The sequence below is a fragment of the Mya arenaria genome, chromosome 15 (assembly GCF_026914265.1).
Source record: "Mya arenaria isolate MELC-2E11 chromosome 15, ASM2691426v1".
NCBI lineage: Eukaryota > Metazoa > Mollusca > Bivalvia > Myida > Myidae > Mya > Mya arenaria.
In genome coordinates this window covers 43328307-43348353 of record NC_069136.1, presented here as the reverse complement: position 1 = coordinate 43348353, position 20047 = coordinate 43328307, and the positions used below count along the sequence as shown (strand labels likewise).

At 33.0% G+C, this 20047-nt stretch overlaps 1 protein-coding gene and 1 pseudogene across 1 annotated transcript; one reads left to right on the top strand and one right to left on the bottom strand.

Annotated features, from left to right (window-relative positions):
- The first annotated feature begins 12694 nt into the window (after nt 1–12694).
- On the top strand, nt 12695–16248 carry LOC128220782 (uncharacterized). The gene is made up of 7 exons (XM_052929308.1): nt 12695–12813; nt 13139–13258; nt 13513–13589; nt 13967–14234; nt 14402–14541; nt 15126–15323; nt 15963–16248. Exons 1-7 carry the CDS (start codon nt 12767–12769, stop codon nt 16181–16183), a joined length of 1071 nt encoding a protein of 356 aa, XP_052785268.1. The 5' UTR covers nt 12695–12766; the 3' UTR covers nt 16184–16248.
- A 2313-nt stretch (nt 16249–18561) lies between these two features.
- LOC128219402 (52 kDa repressor of the inhibitor of the protein kinase-like) lies at nt 18562–19846 on the bottom strand (annotated as a pseudogene).
- Between the last annotated feature and the right edge of the window lie 201 nt (nt 19847–20047).

Genomic DNA, 20047 nt, shown 5'->3' with positions numbered 1-20047 from the left:
CGTTCGACCGCGTCGAGTCAATAGAATACGCGGCGTTGCGAAGTGGTAATTAAGGTAGCTGTCCACTTTCTGAAGTCTTTTTCTTTGGACCAGTCCTTAAATATAATTCAGTGTTTTATTAAATTCATACAAACTCGACCCGTAATCTCAAAAGTATGATCCCTGAAAATAATGCTTGCAACTGTGGAAGTATTTAGACTAATGTCACCTTATTCGCAAAAATAATAAATTTCGAAAGCCCTCGTTAAACTTGTGTGATAGTGAATAAATACTACGAGTAGAACTGCGAACCTTTTTTAATCGTTTTACTATGCTTTAAGTTCTGTATATGTACCGAGTCTTGTAAATACAATAAGAAACCTGACTTAAAACAATGTTATCACTTTTATATTCTTTTTGAGTAATTCTATACTCCATTACAAAGTGGTTTATATTCTTAATATGTTCTCTTTTCCACATCGTTTAAAGACTGTCGGAATATCACTCCAAAAAGTTGACAATGCCTAACATGTAACAAAGATTTGCTCATAATCTTCTACCGCCCTGCAATATATGCATATAGGACAATCTTTCACTTTCCATGTAAATATATAATATATATTTTCAAATTTGATGCTATGATATTATGTAATAACTTTATTTCAAACTGTTTGACTTTATTGTCAAAAATGGATTTATGAATTATGTAGTACCAAGAGTTCCAGCAAATATGCTTTTGTAATCGTCTTTCCCAATAACCATGAATATTTGGCTTTTCATAGAATTGCTTAATATATATCTGATATATCTGTTTAGATTTCGAGACATTTGTATTGACAACTAATTAAAAGTACTGTTTAAACCATAGTCCTTGTAGATACATTTGTTCTTAAGGTTTCTTTCCAAGTGTAAGGTATTGCTTGTTTTAATATTTTTACTTCTGCTAACGAATTGAGTTTATACTTTAACTTTTAAAGAATCGTATTTGTGTCGATGTTGCCCAAATTTGATAAAATGTCATTAATGTAAAGTATGTTAGAATCGATCAAGTTCTTTAATAAAAGACTTTTATTTTCAAATTTTATTTATTTACTACCACATATTATTTATATATAATATTGAAATAAGTGTCGGAACTTTTAGTTTGATTGATTGGCAGTTGTTTAAACTGGATCCATCATATAAGAAGCTGTTTATAAAACAAAGTTATTTTATTTATATTCGCCAGGGATTTGAGGCTGTCTACATTTATATGGAATTTAAGAAACTTTTCCCCAAATCGATCTAATATTAATGATGGTATAACTTTCCAGTTTGTATTTAATGTATAACTAAGATAGTTTATCCATTTTATTTTTTATTGTTTTAGAATGATATCCAAAACCGGGCATGTCTAGTCTTTCATATACATTGGAGGGATCCAATGACCTCTTTGATGAGAGACAGGAAACTAAGTAACCAGGCCTCTCTCATTCTGCTGATGCATTAAGCCCTAAAGCTTAGATAATTGGTTTGAAGCAGGATATAGAGGTCCTCTACAAAGTGTGTTCAAGTCGTGCTCACAGGATCCATCTTTTGCAATATCTCGGGGATATTTTATTTTACATCAGCTTTAAGAGGGATAAAATGAGTTCAACTACTCGTGTCTAACAGTCAAGGCATTGAGTTGACAAGCCTCGTTATTTACATACGCTTTTGAAAAAAAACACTTTAAATATCCTTAATATTGTCAGAAAACTACGGTGGAAAAAGGTGACATTTTTGAACATTTTTTTATTTCGTTGCCACGACTGACTTGCTCACTCTAACGACTTAATATTTCATGGCTACGACTTCGTATGTCGAGTTTAGAACAAATATCGTATGCACAATTAATAAACGGTTTTGTGCCAATTGTGTTCAAATTATTGCACTGGCTACACCTAGTTGTTCTTAAATTTTACAATTGGCCTTCACCGGAATAAAACACTTCGTCTTGCCAGAAATCAATGTTCCTGATTATTTAATAGTTGATATCTTTGCCTTGTAGTTATCTTCCAATTTTGCTAAATCCTGGTTTTAGGGTCCAAATATATCAGGCCCAAATGTTATGTAACGATACACATGATTTTGCGCTATATTTTTCTTGATTCCAGTAGCGGCAAGGCATAACGCTTAAGCATTTGGTATGTACGGTTGCTTAAAGGACCACAACCAATTTGCTCATACTATGCTCCAAGGTCATATGCAAAAGAACACTGCTGCACAAGGCAGTTCAGAGTGCACTGGCGTAGCCTCACGTAAGCACGATAGGCCATGGCCTTTCGTCCAAAAATCGAGTTGAAATTGAAGGGTTCCATGTAGCTCAACTATATTGATAACTTTATGAAGGTGCTTTGCACACTGCTTTAACGCATTTTGCTTTGAAGTCAAAATCGCTGTTAAAAAGATAAGCACCATTAATTGTCGAGACTTGAACATACGTTTTCTAATATACGTACATGTCGCTTACATAGATGGTGACTAACAATGACAATGTTTCAACAAAATTAGCCACACAATAGATATTTATATAAAATGCCTTATATTTGAATTCTTCTATTTCTATCCATTTACTCCAATCCGGACAATTGAAATGGCTTTTTACTATGACAGTATAAAAGTTTAATGATATCTTCATGTAAGTCATATAACAGTGTATAATACTTATTTTATCCGACTGTTAGTACAGCTTTATACATAGACATAGTCATGTACGCCCATGCGCGCCCTATGCATTTTCCTGTAAGCCTGGGGATACCAAGACACACTCTTGTTCGCTCAGGCGTACTTATAAATAAGCGTTAAATGATGGATTGTTATTAGTGTACATGTCTCACTCTATCCGAGAAACTGTACGCCTGGGCGTACCTAGACATAAGAGTGTAATGATAGCTTCTTTTTGGTGTACATGACGAACTATATCTGGATTAGGAAACTGTACGCCAGTGTGTACCTAGACATACTCATGTATGCACGGGCGTACCTAGACATAATGGGAACAACTACGATAGCATCTTTTTTGAGTTATCCGTGTAAATCTGAGTTAAGTAACTATACGTACAGAGGCGTACCTAGACATACTTATGTACGCCCGGACGTACCTAGACATAAGCGTTAAATGAGTTTTCTAAGTGTATATGACAAACTCTATCTTGGTCAAAAAACTATAATTACATGTATACAGGTGTTTCAATTAATTGCAAAGTTTTTTCGATATTTCATTCGATTCAGTTTCAAAAGCAAAACCTTTAAGTAACCAGTATTACACTTTAGTTGTTGTAGTTAACCATATATAACTACTTAATACATTTGAACATTGAAACAAATATTGTAAAATCTAAAGACTTGATTATAAACAGTCAACTATTTAACGTTTCTATTGGTTTATTTTATGAATAAAATAATCTCTACTTAAGAAATGTTTCTCTTTTAATAACTATGTTCGAAGCAAGTGTTCAAAATTTCTTAAATGGAACTCCCTCCAAGTACAATCTACTAATTTTGAAATACGCTTTATTCACCATTACAAGAATAACAGTTAAATCAAGAACACTAATGTGTATTAAAGTTATCTTCAAGATATTGTACAAAAATATAAATAAAATCCATTTTCATACAGTTGGATATTGTTTCATGATATTCGTTCCCTGTAAAGTAAAAGATCAGCAGCTAATCGTACAAACCTGGTTTGATCTTTGATATGAAAAAAGTTTACCAAAATGTTTATGTATGGGTCAATAGCTAAAATCGCAAAAAACGCAAACGAAGACTGATAAGAATAATATGACAAAAACAAAGCATCAACTTGTGTAAACTAGACAAGAATAACCTGTTGATATCTTATTATAATTTGTACAATTGGTTACAAGGATATATCAGTAGGTCATTTTAATTAGGAATTACTTTTGATTACATGGCTTGCCATTGTTTCACTTGGTTTCATTTTGTCATTATCTTTAAATGTACTTATCAAATGCTTATTCCGAATTTCTATAACATCGATACTACCAATAAAAGATAAAACTTGAAACTGCTTGGCAGTATTACAGCTGTAAAATATTAAACGAAAGCTTGATCTGCTGGCATCACATTAGCTGTGTGGTCTGTTAATTAGGATACAATAAATAAAGACGTTTAATCTTGCCAAAAAATAAAGTGTTTTATATTGCAACGTAATAACTGATTGGAAATGATGAACACCTCTCAACTTGAGTATTCATATTGGTTCTTTCCAAAGTTTATTGTAGGGATGCTCAGTAGAAAAACAGTAATTTACGATTTAACAGAAAAAGGTCAAAGTCTTACTTATATGATATGTTTTGTGGAAATAAGGCTAAGGAAATCTATTTAAATTTTAAGTTCTATGACGGTAAATAGAAACCGGTTTAACTGTTAATGCTTCTGCTTCTGCTGCTGCTGCTGCTACTACTACTACTTCTACTTCTACTACTACTACTACTTCTACTACTACTACTACTACTACTACTACTACTACTACTACTACTACTACTACTACTACTACTACTACTACTACTACTACTACTACTACTACTACTACTACTACTTCTACTACTACTACTACTACTACTACTACTACTACTACTACTACTACTACTACTACTACTACTACTACTACTACTAATACTACTACTACTACTACTACTACTACTGCTACTGCTTCTGCTACTGCTACTACTACTACTAAAGTTGTTCACTAAGCCGATTTAAGTATTATATTAACGTCATCTATGATCATTTAAATTTCTACCGTATAATGTTTGCCTTTGTTAAGGTATCTTTTTATCGTATATGTACTTAGTAAAAAATCAGATAAAACAAGGTTTCGTAATAGACAGAATATTGTGTAATTAAGAAGAAACTGTTTATTTTTCAAGGTGATTGCCTCATATAGAAACAAAATTTTGTCAATAGATAATAACTCATGGTTTTATCTATACCCTAATTTGTCTCTTTCTTGCCATATCTATTTTGAACTTGGTAGTTATCAAATATGATTAAATGTTCAAATGCCGTGCCGGAAAAGCAAACCCGACATAATTACCCTTTGATAGGCTTGGCGTTTACCCTGTGTCATTAAAGAGGTTTATGTTAAAACCTTCGTATACTGTTCTTGTTTCTGTAGGTTTTTCATATAAATATTAAAAACTGAGCATTGCTTATATATTCGTCTCGATGCCGTTCTGTACATGCCTAATGGAATGCCTTGAAGTAAAATTGAACAGCGAGCGCTGTAAGCAACAACTATTATACAATTGTTACATGTTTAAAAAGTGAATACATTTTCGATTACAAGAAAGAGTCTGAGAAAGTCAAAGGGAGTTCATTTTAATATAATGTATTTGATTGTTAAATGCATTTACAATTTACAAGAGTAATATTGTTTTGCTATCGACCCTTAACGCCGGAATGACACTCTCACTCAAAGACCAACTCATAACGGGTATATCACTACCGGATATGTGTTCTGTGACATTAGAAACACCACGAGTACGGAATATATTGTATGTGTAGCTACTCTTACATGTAAAGAAGTAGTTATTTTTAAATGTCCTTTGTTGTTCACTTTTAACACGTATAAGTAGTCAAACTGATACTCGCATATGTTTTAAAATTTGCTATCGTGCCTACAATTCAATGTGCGCACTGAACTCAGACCTGGATAAAGTAGTGCACAGCAAGAAGCCCACGATTAAGCGTAAACGTGCTTTACAACCTCTTTGTCGTGTCATAACCGTAAAATATTTGGTCATATTGGTCATTGTTCGTCTGTCTAAAACGGCGGTCATATGAGAATTATAGCAACTATCCTGTTCCGAAGGTTAAATCACGTACGTGCTAGTTATGAATGTTAAATGCAGTGATCTTGCCTTAAGTGCACATAATTGCATAATATTGCATATAAATTCCTACGATAGGGAATCAATAATATTTTTATTTATGTTATCAATTATTGTTGATACAAACTGAATGGTAACTAAATCATAAATCATGTCAATATTGTCGCGACATTTTGTTCGATTCCATTTGTTTAGGCTTTACTTTTCATTTGATAATAATAATAATAATAATAATAATAATAATAATAATAATAATAATAATAATAATAATAATAATAATAATAATAATGATGATGATGATCGGTTTCCAAAAAAAGCTTGAAAAGTTTTACCGCAGCACCTATATTATAATAAAAGGTAGCAGAACCAATGGCGCTAGAAAGCCCATTTTCAACCTTCTAGTTCTGAGGTCACCCAAATTGACAGCAAGGCGTCGAAGTTTATTACATTATTTTGTCCATGCATTATTTCCAATATCAGAAGGGTTACAAATAAATGGATCTGAACAATAAATTAAGTGGAGACTTAATAAATAACAATATTCATGCATGTAACCACAAAACAGTACATATAATGTTTTCATAGGCCATTTCCGGGTCAAAAGCAAAATTCAACAACGGTTTTAGAGATGTAAAGCTATGGGAAAAACAACAGAAAACAGAGTCATTGCGCATACTTTTTCACCAGACCTAAATTATCGGTTATTGGACAGTTTATAGCTGCCTATCTAGCTTATCCAGCACCTATCGTTATAATTGGTAAGAAAGTAATCGCTTGTCTTTTTAGACACCTGTAGACTTGGCGTTCCCTAAGGCTGAATACTGTGGCAGTTGTTACTTCTAGCAGCCATTAACAAGATAAATTGTGTAATAAAATACCACGTTTAAGTGTTTGTGTTCCTTATTAAGACATACTGATTACTGCAATACGACACTGGATGAAATAGTGCACAGCCAGACGCACACGCTTCAGCGCTCTAAAGTTTGTCTGGTAAGCGCAGTGGATAGCGCACTCGCTTTTTATAGGCGACCCAGGTTCGGTTCCCGGCTAGGCTCATGTAAGTTTGGTTGTCACCGATCTGGACAAGTGGGTTTTCTCCAGGTTCTCCACAACATAAGACCACACTCTTGCATAAAGTCGTGACAACGAGAGTGATTATATAATGTTGTAATAACTTGTTTCACAATCGTTGTAAAATAGAAATGTTTAAATTAAGCGTCCTTAGCGGATTTCAATCTCTCTGACTGACCATAAAGAAATACTTTTCGATCCTCAAACTTCGCGAAACTATCCGGTATTATCAAGTACAAGTCATGGCTACTGTTTGAAAACACCAGACAGCAAACGGAAAATGATCGATCTAGACGTCAGTGTCAAAAGTGCATACGTGTAACTAAATGAATGTTGTTCAAAAAAAATAATTTTCGCTTCTATACAAAGGCTCAAAGGACATGCAAATGGCCGTGGAATAAACATTTAGCACTTCTGCAACGTTTCTTTGTTATGGCAAAAACGCGACAACAATTATTTAGGAGACTAAACAGATTCGTTTTTGATATATCTTTGTGTTTATATATCGACAGTTGTCATGCAATAATGTTTATTTAAGATCTTTTCGATAATAATGTGTCTCAGACAACAATTATCTGTTATACAGAAATTGTAAATACAAATTTATTGTGATATATGTCTAGTTCCCATGTTATTATGAAAATAACGAGATAAGTTTCGCGGGAATGTTTACTCGCAAGGATAATTATCGGTTGCCTTGAGATTGTGAAGGTTTCAATTTCTGTCAACATGTTTTTAAAACATATAATATACGATTCTTATATTGAGTTTGTTTTTTGGCAAATAGTTATGTTATAACATAAACCGTTATAATTCGTTTGCTTTTAAATACGTTCAGCTTAAATATGCCATGTTTGTTAGCTGATTTTGTGTACTTTCCCTTAAAATAACATGTATGTCACGTAAATTTCTAAAACTTCATGGTTCTGTTTTACTCACGTCTCACTTCGATTCGGTAATTGAAAGAAAGCTATTGCAGGGATAGTTAGTTGTTGTTGCGTTTGTTTGACCTTTTACGCATGTGTGTTATCACGCGAACGCATGTTGTCTTGGCTAATGTTGTAGCAGTACAACTGTATTATTTGCCATGGTCGCAAAATCAAATAAAAAGAATTTCCATATAATTGGAACAACAACGTCAGCTAAGGAATGCGTAAAATAAAGAAATATTCAGAGTGAGTTTTCGCAAGAACTATAACAATTTACTAGGGAAAAACAACATTTTTTTCTGTTATAGCCTATAAGTGTAATTTTACTTGCATAAGTTTGTTTAACTGTATAATCTGTTGATTAAAAGCCTTTCGTTAAATTCAAAAGTTGCGACTTCTGCACTTTGAATGTCTTAATTTGATGGCGCATTAGTTCAGTTCGTATAGAAATCTGCCGTGCCAGTTCAGTCTCATTAATATGTACTGTTGAAATTGCATGACACATTTTTTGTAGTGTTGTTGTTTATCAGAATGAACCAAATGGTCACATCTTTTTTTTGAAGAAGTAAAGAAATCACATCGGAACTAAAGCATGCTTATATATTATACATCACGTTTTTGTTGTGGTTTATTTATTGTCAAAGGCACAATCAACATTTGAATCTGCAAACACATGTGTTTTAAGGCTAACATAGACTCATAGACTCATGTCGTAAGTATCATCATATAACTAGCCAGCATTTGAAAGTGTATATATGTTTCGCCTAAGTAGATAAGAAAATTACATATGTCTTTCGTAAACCTGTAGATGTTTCGATCATTAGGACAGTAGGTGGCTGCATGTGTGGGTTGCAGACTCGATCAATAAGATGTATCCATTACTAAAATTACCCTAATGTTCTGTCACATTTGCTTGACTTCTATGACCTGTTTCCTGTCATGCTGATTCAATGTGTGAATTTTGTGTCTGAGTCATTTTTTGGCGTTACTCTCTGTGTACTTAGTCTAGACGGTAATGCGGATAAATGGGAATAATTGCTTGACAGGATATCCTTTCTGTGTCCCTGTCCCAAGAACTGTCGTTCGAAATTTATATATGTGCCCATATTAAACAAGAGAAGAAACCATGTGCGTCGACCATTTACACCATTCAGATCATTTGTTTTGAATAACCAGGCCAAGAATCATTTGCGGATGATTCTAAGAAATGTTTGCAAATTAATGGTCCATTTACTGCTTGTTCACTATTTGTTGTATAGTGCAAATATATAGTTTCCGAATTACTGAATCGAAGTATCAACTACACCGATATTATGAATTATGAAACTTGAAACTGTATTACAGTTCACCTGCTATTCAACCAAAGCTAGCTCTGTCGGTCGCAACGACTAATTTGCGGTAGTAAGGGTACAATTTACATTTAGTCAAGATATCTTGTTCGGCCAAATGATGTCTTTGTATTATAATGCAATTGTAACAATCACGTAATCACAATCAAACAGTAATGGTAATAAGTTAAAATAAAACACACAAAGAAAACATGAATAATATGAATTAATGCGCTGCCTTTAGAAGGGGCTTGAAGTATACGTGTATGATATACACGTTAAATATTGAAGTATTTATTGACTAAGTAAAATATACTAGGAGTAATTTTTTTATACAATTTATATACACTTACATCTACAATAATATTGTATAGTTTACATTATATATTATGCATTATACTAAACATCAATTTTTGATTAGTCATACTCATTTCAACTCAAATAGAGCAACTGTGCATTTGAGATAAAGTACAAAAACGCATAAGAATAAATTGTAACAACCAGAAAATAATTAAAAAATATCACACAACAATATAAACCGCACAGCAGAATATTACAATCAGAAATAATTGCATTATTTACAAGAATTAAATGGGCGAAATTCCATATAAATATGATAATGAAATACTCAATAACTAATATTAATGAAACGAAAAGATCCCTAACCCTAAAAATTGAATAAATTATTGATTGTAAATGAATTTGTAGCCAAGCAACTCTGCAAAACATCTCAGTACAAATACAGAATATATTCCTTTTTGTTTGCTACAAAAATAACATGACCCTAAACATTTTCAAAATGTTAAATAAGAAAAAATGTGATGGTTAGATTTTAAAGACAAAGACAAATACTGCTATCTTTAAAACCAATACAGCAGAATAATCTAAACAATGAGCTCTTAAAGCTCTTAAAGCTTTAAAAATACCTTAAAGTGTTTGAAATGATAAATGAATTTGACAAACATCATGTTAACAGTATAAATTTTATTCCATTCAACAGCCCTGCTTAAATCAGGAATATACTAAAAGAAATCTGTATAAGATATTGAACAGTAAAATATGCATGTACACATGTATTCTTTAGAAATTAACATCATTCACAGTAACCTTTTTGTCATGCCTTCCAATAGAAAGGTTTATTTTTTTACATCTGTATGAATAAGTGCATGTTAAAATTTTAATGCTTCTAAAGGCCCGAAATATTATATAGTTTCGTAAATATTAACTTATCTAAGTTTATGCATATACAAATGACCTCGCTTAATATACTAAAAAGAATTAACTCCCAGTATGAAAAAAGTATAACTGGATTTATTGCAATAACAAATATGCAGCAAAACTGAGTATATTCTGAATTTAGCACGGAAAAAGTCAAAATTATTTTTTATATCACGTGGCTTTTGTAAAGACCCAGTATGTTTTAGAAGTTTAAACAACGCGTATCTGTATACAAATAACTTCTCTTTACTCTCTCGAAATATTTAACACACAGGATAATAAAAGAAATGCATGTATTGCAATTACAAAACTTTCAACAAAACTGAAAGTATATTCTAAATTTAGCGCATATATTGCATTCACAAATAAGTTATCAAGTAAGTGATCCTGTTGGATATTTCCATACATTACATTTTTATAAAGCATTGAATGGACATTGAGGTTTGAAATGTCTTTATTCGTGAATCCAAAACATATACATGTACAAACTTAAATATACAAACTTAAATACAAAATTAAATGATGAATGGAAAAAAGTCCGACAAAATGCAGCAATAGCAACAGTTTCATATGTATAGGTAAGTAAAGACATACATGTAAGAACATGGCAGCAAGAGCGCGCAATTTTTTCAAACAAAAAGGAAGTTCAAAATTTGCACATATAATGTTCACAGGCATATGATGTTCACAGGTCTCACCTTATTATCTTTGGCAAAAAATCAATGGCATCTTGAATTTAACAAGAATAATTTTTTCTTAGTTTTTTTTAGTTGGAGCACCACTGCCATGTGACGCCATTTTGAATTCGTATGTAACTGTGTCCGTTCGAGACTTAACTATACTGAGTCTACAATTTAGTTTATTACATTATTTTGTCCATGCATTATACCCCATCAGAACGGTTACAAGTAAATGGATCTTAACAATGAATTACTTACAGACCTAGTAAATAACAATAGATTCTTTGATAGACAGCAGCGATTAATTTTGAAAAAAGCCATTTATGCCAACACATAACAGTACATAAAATTATATTGCTTTCATAGGCTATTTCCATGTCAAAACAAAAAAATCAACAACGGTTTGAGAGATGAAAAGCTATCAGAAAAAACACAACATACTCATTCCGCATACTTTGGCACCGGAAGTAAGTTATCAGTGACTGGACAGTTTAAAGTTGCTTATCTACCTTTCCAGTACCCGTCGTTATAATCGGTAAGAAAATAATTGCTTGTCTTCTCAGACACCTATAGACTTACCGTTCCCTAAATCTGGCGACAATGGCAGTTCTAACCGCCATTACCTAGATATATTGTGTAATAAAAGAACCACGTTAAGCTGTTTGAGTTCCTTATTAGGACATATTGATTACACCAATACCAAGCGGGATTTTTAAGGCGGATTATACTAGACAAAACAGGAAATAATCGTCAGACAAAGCGATTTATATATGGCAACATCCACAATAGAACACATAAATTATTTCTGAGCAGTGAAGACACCATATGCGCCAATCTCTTTTTACACCACTTATGCTGCTGATAAAACACTGAGTCCATTTAAAATCTATAATATTTGTGGTATACTGCTAAAATCTAGCGCGAAAAAAGTTAATATCAAATTTCCTTTGCGCCGACCCTTCTACGAAATTACTTTCAAAGCCATTCATAGAAAATAAAACATTTGACAAATACATGATTGTTGGACTCATGAAATTTAATGTGCAGTTAGATTTCCTATATTCATATGATAATATATGTGTATATGTTCTACAAACGAAACCACGTATGTAACATCCCTTGCTTGCAAAAAGGCAACACGGGATCAAGTTGAATTTAGCGAAATGACATAGCAATCGGTCAATGATGAGAAATTGGCCCATATGACAGAATATTTGCCTGGAGAAGAAATGCAATAAAATGTCCATTTGGATGGAAAACAACAATTAAGATTGAGTTTGAGGGTGAAGTACACCTGTCCATTCATGTGTATATATGATTACCCTTATGCATCTATACAATATTGTGTATTTATCAAATATTTACTTTTTTATTGTTCATCGACATATTTAAACATAGATGAAAACATATTTGACAGTTGACAGAAAAAAAAACACAGGGGGCAGAAGCAAATTATTTGCAAGCTTTCCTATCCAATACGTATATATAGAGAGTAAATATATATACTCTCTCTCTCTCTCTCTCCCTCTCTCTCCCTCTCTCTCTCTATGAAATTTAGTAATGCTAAAATCACCCTATATAGTATGTATTACATTTATAGTAGGCTCTTCTGTGTTTTCCCCCAGATATTCCTAGAGCAAGAAAACAATGATGCAGTGCAGTCTACACGTTGCCAATGCCCTATGGCTGAGTATAAATGCCATCATGTAGCAGCAGTCTTGTTGTTTGGGTAAATATTTTAATCACTTTTTGTCCAGGTGTGATATATATTTTTAATATAATTAAATTTTTATCCGAAATATCCATATGTACACGTAAAAAGCTCTTAACTTTCAATGATATTATTCTTTGCTATATCTGGGACAAAATACAGATTATTTTACTCTAAGGCTATATGAACATTACTAATTGAGACTAAAAATACATTTTTAGTGTTGAACGGAAATCATAGCAGTGATTTATCATTTGAAATACAATAATATGTCTCCAATAGTAAAATAAATGCTTCTTAAATGTTGTTCAAATGTGGTCATCATTGGTAGATTTGTTTGCAGGTACAAGAGAGCTAGCAAAACAGATATAAAATGCAGTTGGCTCAAACATCCAAAGTCAGCACCTCCAAAGACTACAGTTACAATGACTGACTTATATCCCCCAAGGCAACAAGAGTACAGGTAAAAATATTATAATTACATTATTAATATGAAATGCTAACATAAATTTTATTGATTAACTAGAACATTTAACATTAAATACCACAATTTGCAGATACTGCCTGACCCATCAGTCATGTTTGGTATGATTTGAGCACGACTGGTAAAAAACTTGGCTATTTTACAACAGCAAAGAACCAAGTTGACAAAAAAAACTTTGGTCTGGTAAAAGCTGGAGGTCTGTATCGATGTCTGTTGAAAATGTTCTTATCCAGGGCTCTTAAGAGGACTGTCACAGCAGACGACAGATCATTTCTATATAACTGCCTAGGGCAGTTAGGGCGTTTCACAGGTTGCGAAATTGTTGGATTTAAATGTTGATTTTTGTTACTGTTGTACAGTTGGGATTGAATAATATGTCTGTTCATTGACGTTGTCATTTTTATTATTTACCATATTTTGATACTTTCATTTGTTTCTTCTGATAAAAAATGTTCTGCACTCAAAATATTTGGTCTAAACTTTGATAAAATTTGCTGAAATTGCAAATGACAAAATAATAATGTTTAGTATAATAATTAAATTAATATTGATACACAAGGATCTTGTAAAATAATGATATAAACCTATTCACACGATTTTGCATTGTATGCATGTTATTTATATAATAGTTAACTTTTGCAATTTTCCTTTAATTAATGAAATTTATTATTTACTATCTACTTGTAGCTTTACACTGGATTCTGCTGGAGGAACCCAAGCCGCCACAACTTCCATTACCACTGATTGAAGATGTGTTAGTCAGCGAAGGATACCTTTCATCAGAAGATCCACGCACATATTTTAGGCTATCACTTGTTCTGTCCCGAGAGAAGATCACCCAGATAGCCTTCATGACAACCGGGCAGAGGGAAAACTCCCTTTGGGCAGCCACCAGAAAGCTGCGATTCACTGCCTCCAACTTTGGACAAATAATTGCTGCTTCCAAACGCAATCGGTAAAGCTATGGATGATAAACTAAGCAATTGGTCTCTTGTAAAACTATCTTTATTACTATTTTACCCTTTTATCCAAGCATTATGATAGCAATAACCTTTGTATTCAGTTATATACAACTGTTAATAACATGTGTGATGTCACTTAAGTTTGATAATGTATTTACAGATTATGTGCATCCCTGAAGAAACGGCTACTGAGCGCCTACAATCTTCAGAAGAGGGCGCCTATCCAGTGGGGGATAACTCATGAGAAAAATGGGTTAGATGCATATTGCAGAACTGGAGGTGTGACATTGGTACAAACTGGTAAATATTTAAATGTCTTTTTTTTCTGATTCATGAAAAATATCCAATGATACTAATTATTGAAAATGCTTAATGCTGTAAGGTACTATAAAGTTTTGTACGTTTTAATGTGATTTGGTACCTAATGACATCAACCAGTTACTGCATGTTAATATATTACACAATGCACAAATGATAATGTGATATGAATAATTAATTTCAAAATTGGATTCATCTTCATCTGTGTTACAAAGCTCATTTCAATGAACATTTTAAGTTCCCACCACTTTTCATTGACCTTCATGTATATTACATTTGTATTGAGATGAAAATGAGTATAATACTGTTAATGGTGCTTGCTATATTCAAGAATCACTAGTCTATGTATTATTGTCGATAATGTTTGATTGTAAAGTATTGAAGTTTAATATTTGTAGTTTGCTGATAAATAAACAAGTAGAGATTTAGCTCTCTGTGTAATGCATCAACCTTGTTATCAAGAGGTTTGTGATTTGAGCCCCAGTATGGGTACATTCATTAATTGACCAGTGTCGTTAAACCATATTGTGGCTGATGACTGTTTATGTGTATCTAATTTTGTACAGGCATTTGGCTTCATGAATCAGGCATCCTTGGGGCTTCACCTGATGAGTTTGTTCAAGGGGATTATTGTGGCCGCGTTCACCTTCAAGAGAAGGAACAGCCAGCAATGTCACCAGACATCATCGAGGTGAAGTGCCCTTTCTCGGCCAAGGACATGACTATTACGCAGGCATGCCATTCAAACAAAGACTTCTACATAGGTATTTTCACTCATTTTATTCTCTAAGATGATTTTCAATATAAGTGAAAAATGATAATTTTATCTCTGGATTGTTGACACAGAAAAAGGTGGACATAAACTGTAAACACATATCACAAACTGTTAACTTGATTTATCGCTTGATGGAAGATGTTGATGCTGGTTGCTTATACCATTATATTTCAGTTAACTATCAACTACTATTATTTATTTAACCTACAACTGCATTGTCACAGATTGATTTTTTGATTTTTTTTTAGTTTTGTCTTGGAATGAGCCAATTTTTGCATTTAAATGCCAGGAAACGAGTGATGTAAGACTGCTGACAAAAGAGCAGATCGCAGTTTTCATATTTACGTTTTCACAATTGATGTACTATGGCTATAAGCGTTAATATTGCTCGAAGAGAAATGAAATTTTCGGCAGTTTTCCAACCAATTGAGATATGTTCTATAGTGAGTTATCTCTTATGACTGAAATGAAGGCATTGATTCCAAAATCAGCTGATTCTGAGACCAAACAAGAGGTCAAAACTGTCAGTCTGTGAGAGTGCAGTTTTAAATAATCATTTTAACTAAAAATGAAACAAGCATTTTTTGTTCATAAGACATGATCAAAAGACGGCTTTGTTTTTTTCCAGACTTATCTCCAGATGGCAGGATGTGCTTGAAACGCTCACATGACTACTGGCACCAAATTCAGGGACAGCTTCATATTACTGGCACTCAGTGTTGTGATTTGGTTGTTTGGACAACGAAAGACACGCAAATTGTTAGAATATTTAAAGACAATTCTTGGGCAATTAATATGTCTTCTATGATTGATTTTTACATTTTGACATTTTTACCATCTCTTAAATGAAGATATACTTTATTGAGTTTATTTTCTTCATGAAAATGATGAATGTACTATTGTAATAGCTGACACTGAAAATGAGTTTGACACTGTGCCATGATAAAAGATAAGAGATTGAGTAGTGTGTATCACATTCAATGTTAACTATCAAACAATGCCTTAACAAATTTCTGTCATCTTTGAAAACTATTTTAAAGTTTGAAAATTTGTTAATTGAATCAATTATTTTAAACAAAAGGGAAGTCCTGCGATTATTACAGAAACTCTTTTTGTACAAAAAACCGTATCACATGGCGTATGCACAATTTATCTTTTTTCTCGTTTTTAATTTGACCTTATGAACAGAAATTTGGTGTGTTACATTTTTTTGTCATAAATATAATACCGTTTTTTTTAAAATTTCATACAGGTGGTGTTTGACTATCATGCACAGGACACAAACTGAAGTAAAAGAAAGATCTTTTCATTAAGTTGTTTAATATGTTTCACTCCAAAATCTCATATTTATCAGCAATTTCCTTCAATAATGGTGCCTGAAGGTTAACCAAACAGCAACATAGTTGAAATATTTTGGTTGACAAATGTCTATACTGAGCAGGGATATGATTTAAAATATCATATGTTTTATTCTTTCGTTTGCTCTTTCAACATGGATTCTACTTCTTCCTATTTTGAAACACAATTCAGCCTCTTCCTTAGTAAAATGTCCTTTACTGGATAAAAATGGTGGAATATTTAAAGAAACCACCAGCTGGAAGTTTATCAAATATATTAAATCCTTTGTCTGCTAGAATTTGATCACAGGCTGAAGCTGGTCTAAAATATGACAATGTTCGACTATTGTAGCATCAGATGTGGAACCTGGATATAAATCTGAACTGTAAACAAGTGCACCATTTGGAGCAACACAGGTTACAGCCTTAACAGTGTGTCTGCTTTTGTAGCTGCTGTAAGACAGCGACTGGCTGTTCATATCTGATGGCACATTTAGTATGATTTCTGTAGCATCCATAGCGATTCTAGCAGAGGTGAAATCTTCAAATGATTTTGGCATGGAGCCTTTGCATTTCAGCTGGCTTGGAATTCCTACTGCCTTTAAAACACCATCATGTAGTATTTCATGCAATACAGATATGTAGGTGTTGATAACGTTAGACACAGTTGCCCTGCTGGTATTGAACCGGACAGCTTAATCTAGGTCCTTACAATTCAACCTTAGTTTCATAAAAGCCATCAGAAGTTGATCCTGAATGCTAAAGCATGTGACTGTCCAACCAGCATAATAGTTGAATGGGGCCATTCTCTGAACCATGCTCGCCAGCACTTGAAAAACATCTGTTGGGAATGACGTGTACAACAGCATCTGCAAAACAGTGAAACAATATATCAGTTAATTCCATGCGACTGTTGTATATTATGTTAAGATAAATGATGTTGGGCATTCAGTAGACATATCAATATATGAAATCTGAGTATCTGTCAAAAAGTAAAAATGCTTATGACCAATGTAAACAACACACTTGTTTTGACAATAAGAGGTACTTTAAGTACTTTAAAGGCAAAATATGTATTCATACTATTTATATATTTATCATTTGGTAAATGTCCTTTTGACCATATGATAAAAACAATTGTTTTGTTTCATCGAGATATCAATCTTAATTCATATTGTCAACACAAACATTTCCCATTTTCACTCGTGAAAATATTACTTTTGATGTTCACTTGATTAAATAAATTTAATATGTCACTGAACAAATCCTCTTGAAGTAAACAAACTTACTTTATCTGTATCATGAATTATATCTTGCAGCGTCAGCCTTGGTTTCGACAGTTTAAGAGTTTTGATTTCATTCTCTAACTCTGCAATCTGCTCCTCCAGCTGTGCAACTGAAACATTTTGTATGACAAAAGTAACTAAAACTGCCAATGACACCTGGGAGTAAAATGTTTTTGTCCAAGATGCCCCTGGAATGGCAAAAAATAAGAAAAACGAATATTAATTACAAATTGGAACATTTTATATAAAGTAAATTTATTAAAATATACTTGTAAATGGTGGACAAAGTAAAGGACAACATAAAAGTAATGATGCAGGGATTGATTTTTGAATTTTGTTGTGACAATTCACATGAAATAATATATTCAGCAAAAATAAGTTTGTCTTCATGTATGTTCAAATGGTTCAGGACATAGTACTGGTCAGAGAGTATGAAACTTATTGAGGTTGGTTAGCTCAGTTTGTAAGAGCATCTGTATTGCAAGGGGATCTTGGGTTTGATCTCTGGATTGACCGCGTTCTTTTTTGAGTCTGTAATATTTGTATGAATACTAAAAAATGTGCCAGATTTTGAACACGCTGTAGAGCCTTCCATATCATCCATTTATGACAATGGCTGCTTTATGTAGCTATGGTCATGGTTGCTGCCAGTGGCTGTATGAGGCACGTCAATTTCTGGTTCGACAGCCTCTTCCACCTTGCGTTTTTTACGTCTGGATAAAAAATTAATAAATAAATGAAATGTATAAATATCATTTCAAATAACAATTACAGACCTTGTTGCAATTTAGTAACTGTAGTCTAATTATTTTAATCATACTGAAACTACTAAAAAGCACATTATGATTGTGATATTAATCACAGTGACTATGATTTTTTAAGGATATTGAACAACAAATAGTGTTATTATCGTACAAGGAAGCTCTGTCTAGCATAAGCTGTGAAAAGTTTTAAAACAATAACACTACACAACATATTCATTAAATTTACCTTGTTGGGGTTAGTAGGTCTGGAAAGCTGCCAACATCTTTACTGAAGCTGAAGATGGTTGGACCACTCTCCTTCTTCCCATCAACAAAATGACAGCTACATACCCGGTCGTTGCTGTTATATGGCCTGTCTGCTCGTCTGAAATGTTGTCATGAATACGTTTATAATCATACTATTGAAAATACTGGGACAATCCGAGCAGTTGAACATTTAAAAAGTGATCAGGCGTCCTTGTAAGAACAATTATTTAAATATAGATATACTGTACAATAGCAAGACATAAACTGCTCAGGTTATACAACTCAACCAGTACTGTCACTACATCAATAAATGACGTGTGGATTTTAGGCCATACACATTTAGATACAATTGAGTATCTCACTTCTGTCAGTAACTTTTAAGTTTTTGTTAATACAATTAAGTAAAGTAACTGAATCAAGTAACAAAATGCACTTTTCAATGAAAATTTATAAGATCTTGCCACCATACTGTACATTACAAATATATGAACGTATCTCTTTAATTGAGATGGGTTGGGTAATGATATAACAGATAGACGACGGTTCTGTTTAATCAGTTTTACCTTCGTTATCTCGTAGTATTCACACTATTGGTGAATCAGCATGGAAAAAGTACACAACATATCGTGTATCTTAAATTCAACTGTTGATGAACAGTGATAAATAGCAAAGGTCATTTATGTCAGCAACATCGTCTGATCGACTGACAAAATGAACATTATTTAGTCACAATTAGTGTTTGTAGACAAAGATTTTGCAATTACCTGCATCTGTCAATCCATTTCTTTCTGTCCTTGTCATTAGTCGGAAACCTGTAGAGTCCACAAGCCTGTCTGCCCCTGTGCGATGCGTACAGCCAATAGCATAACAATACACCATTTTCATAAATGGCGGTGATGTACCCGGAAGTCCGAAAACGAAAGTGAAAGTAAAACGAGACATACGCGCCCTATGTGAAAGGACCAATTTCTGTCAACACGTGTTTTGAACATATCGTAAACGGTTCTCATATTGTTTTATTTTGTAATTGGAAAATACGCAATGAAAATTCATGTTCTAAAATGTATCGTATAAACTCGT

Coding starts and splice junctions, on each gene's coding strand:
- LOC128220782 (XM_052929308.1), top strand. CDS start 12,767: ATGGCTGAGTATAAATGCCATCATGTAGCAGCAGTCTTGTTGTTTGG. Junction 12,814..13,138: donor GCAGCAGTCTTGTTGTTTGG/GTAAATATTTTA, acceptor ATTTGTTTGCAG/GTACAAGAGAGCTAGCAAAA. Junction 13,259..13,512: donor CCAAGGCAACAAGAGTACAG/GTAAAAATATTA, acceptor GTTCTTATCCAG/GGCTCTTAAGAGGACTGTCA.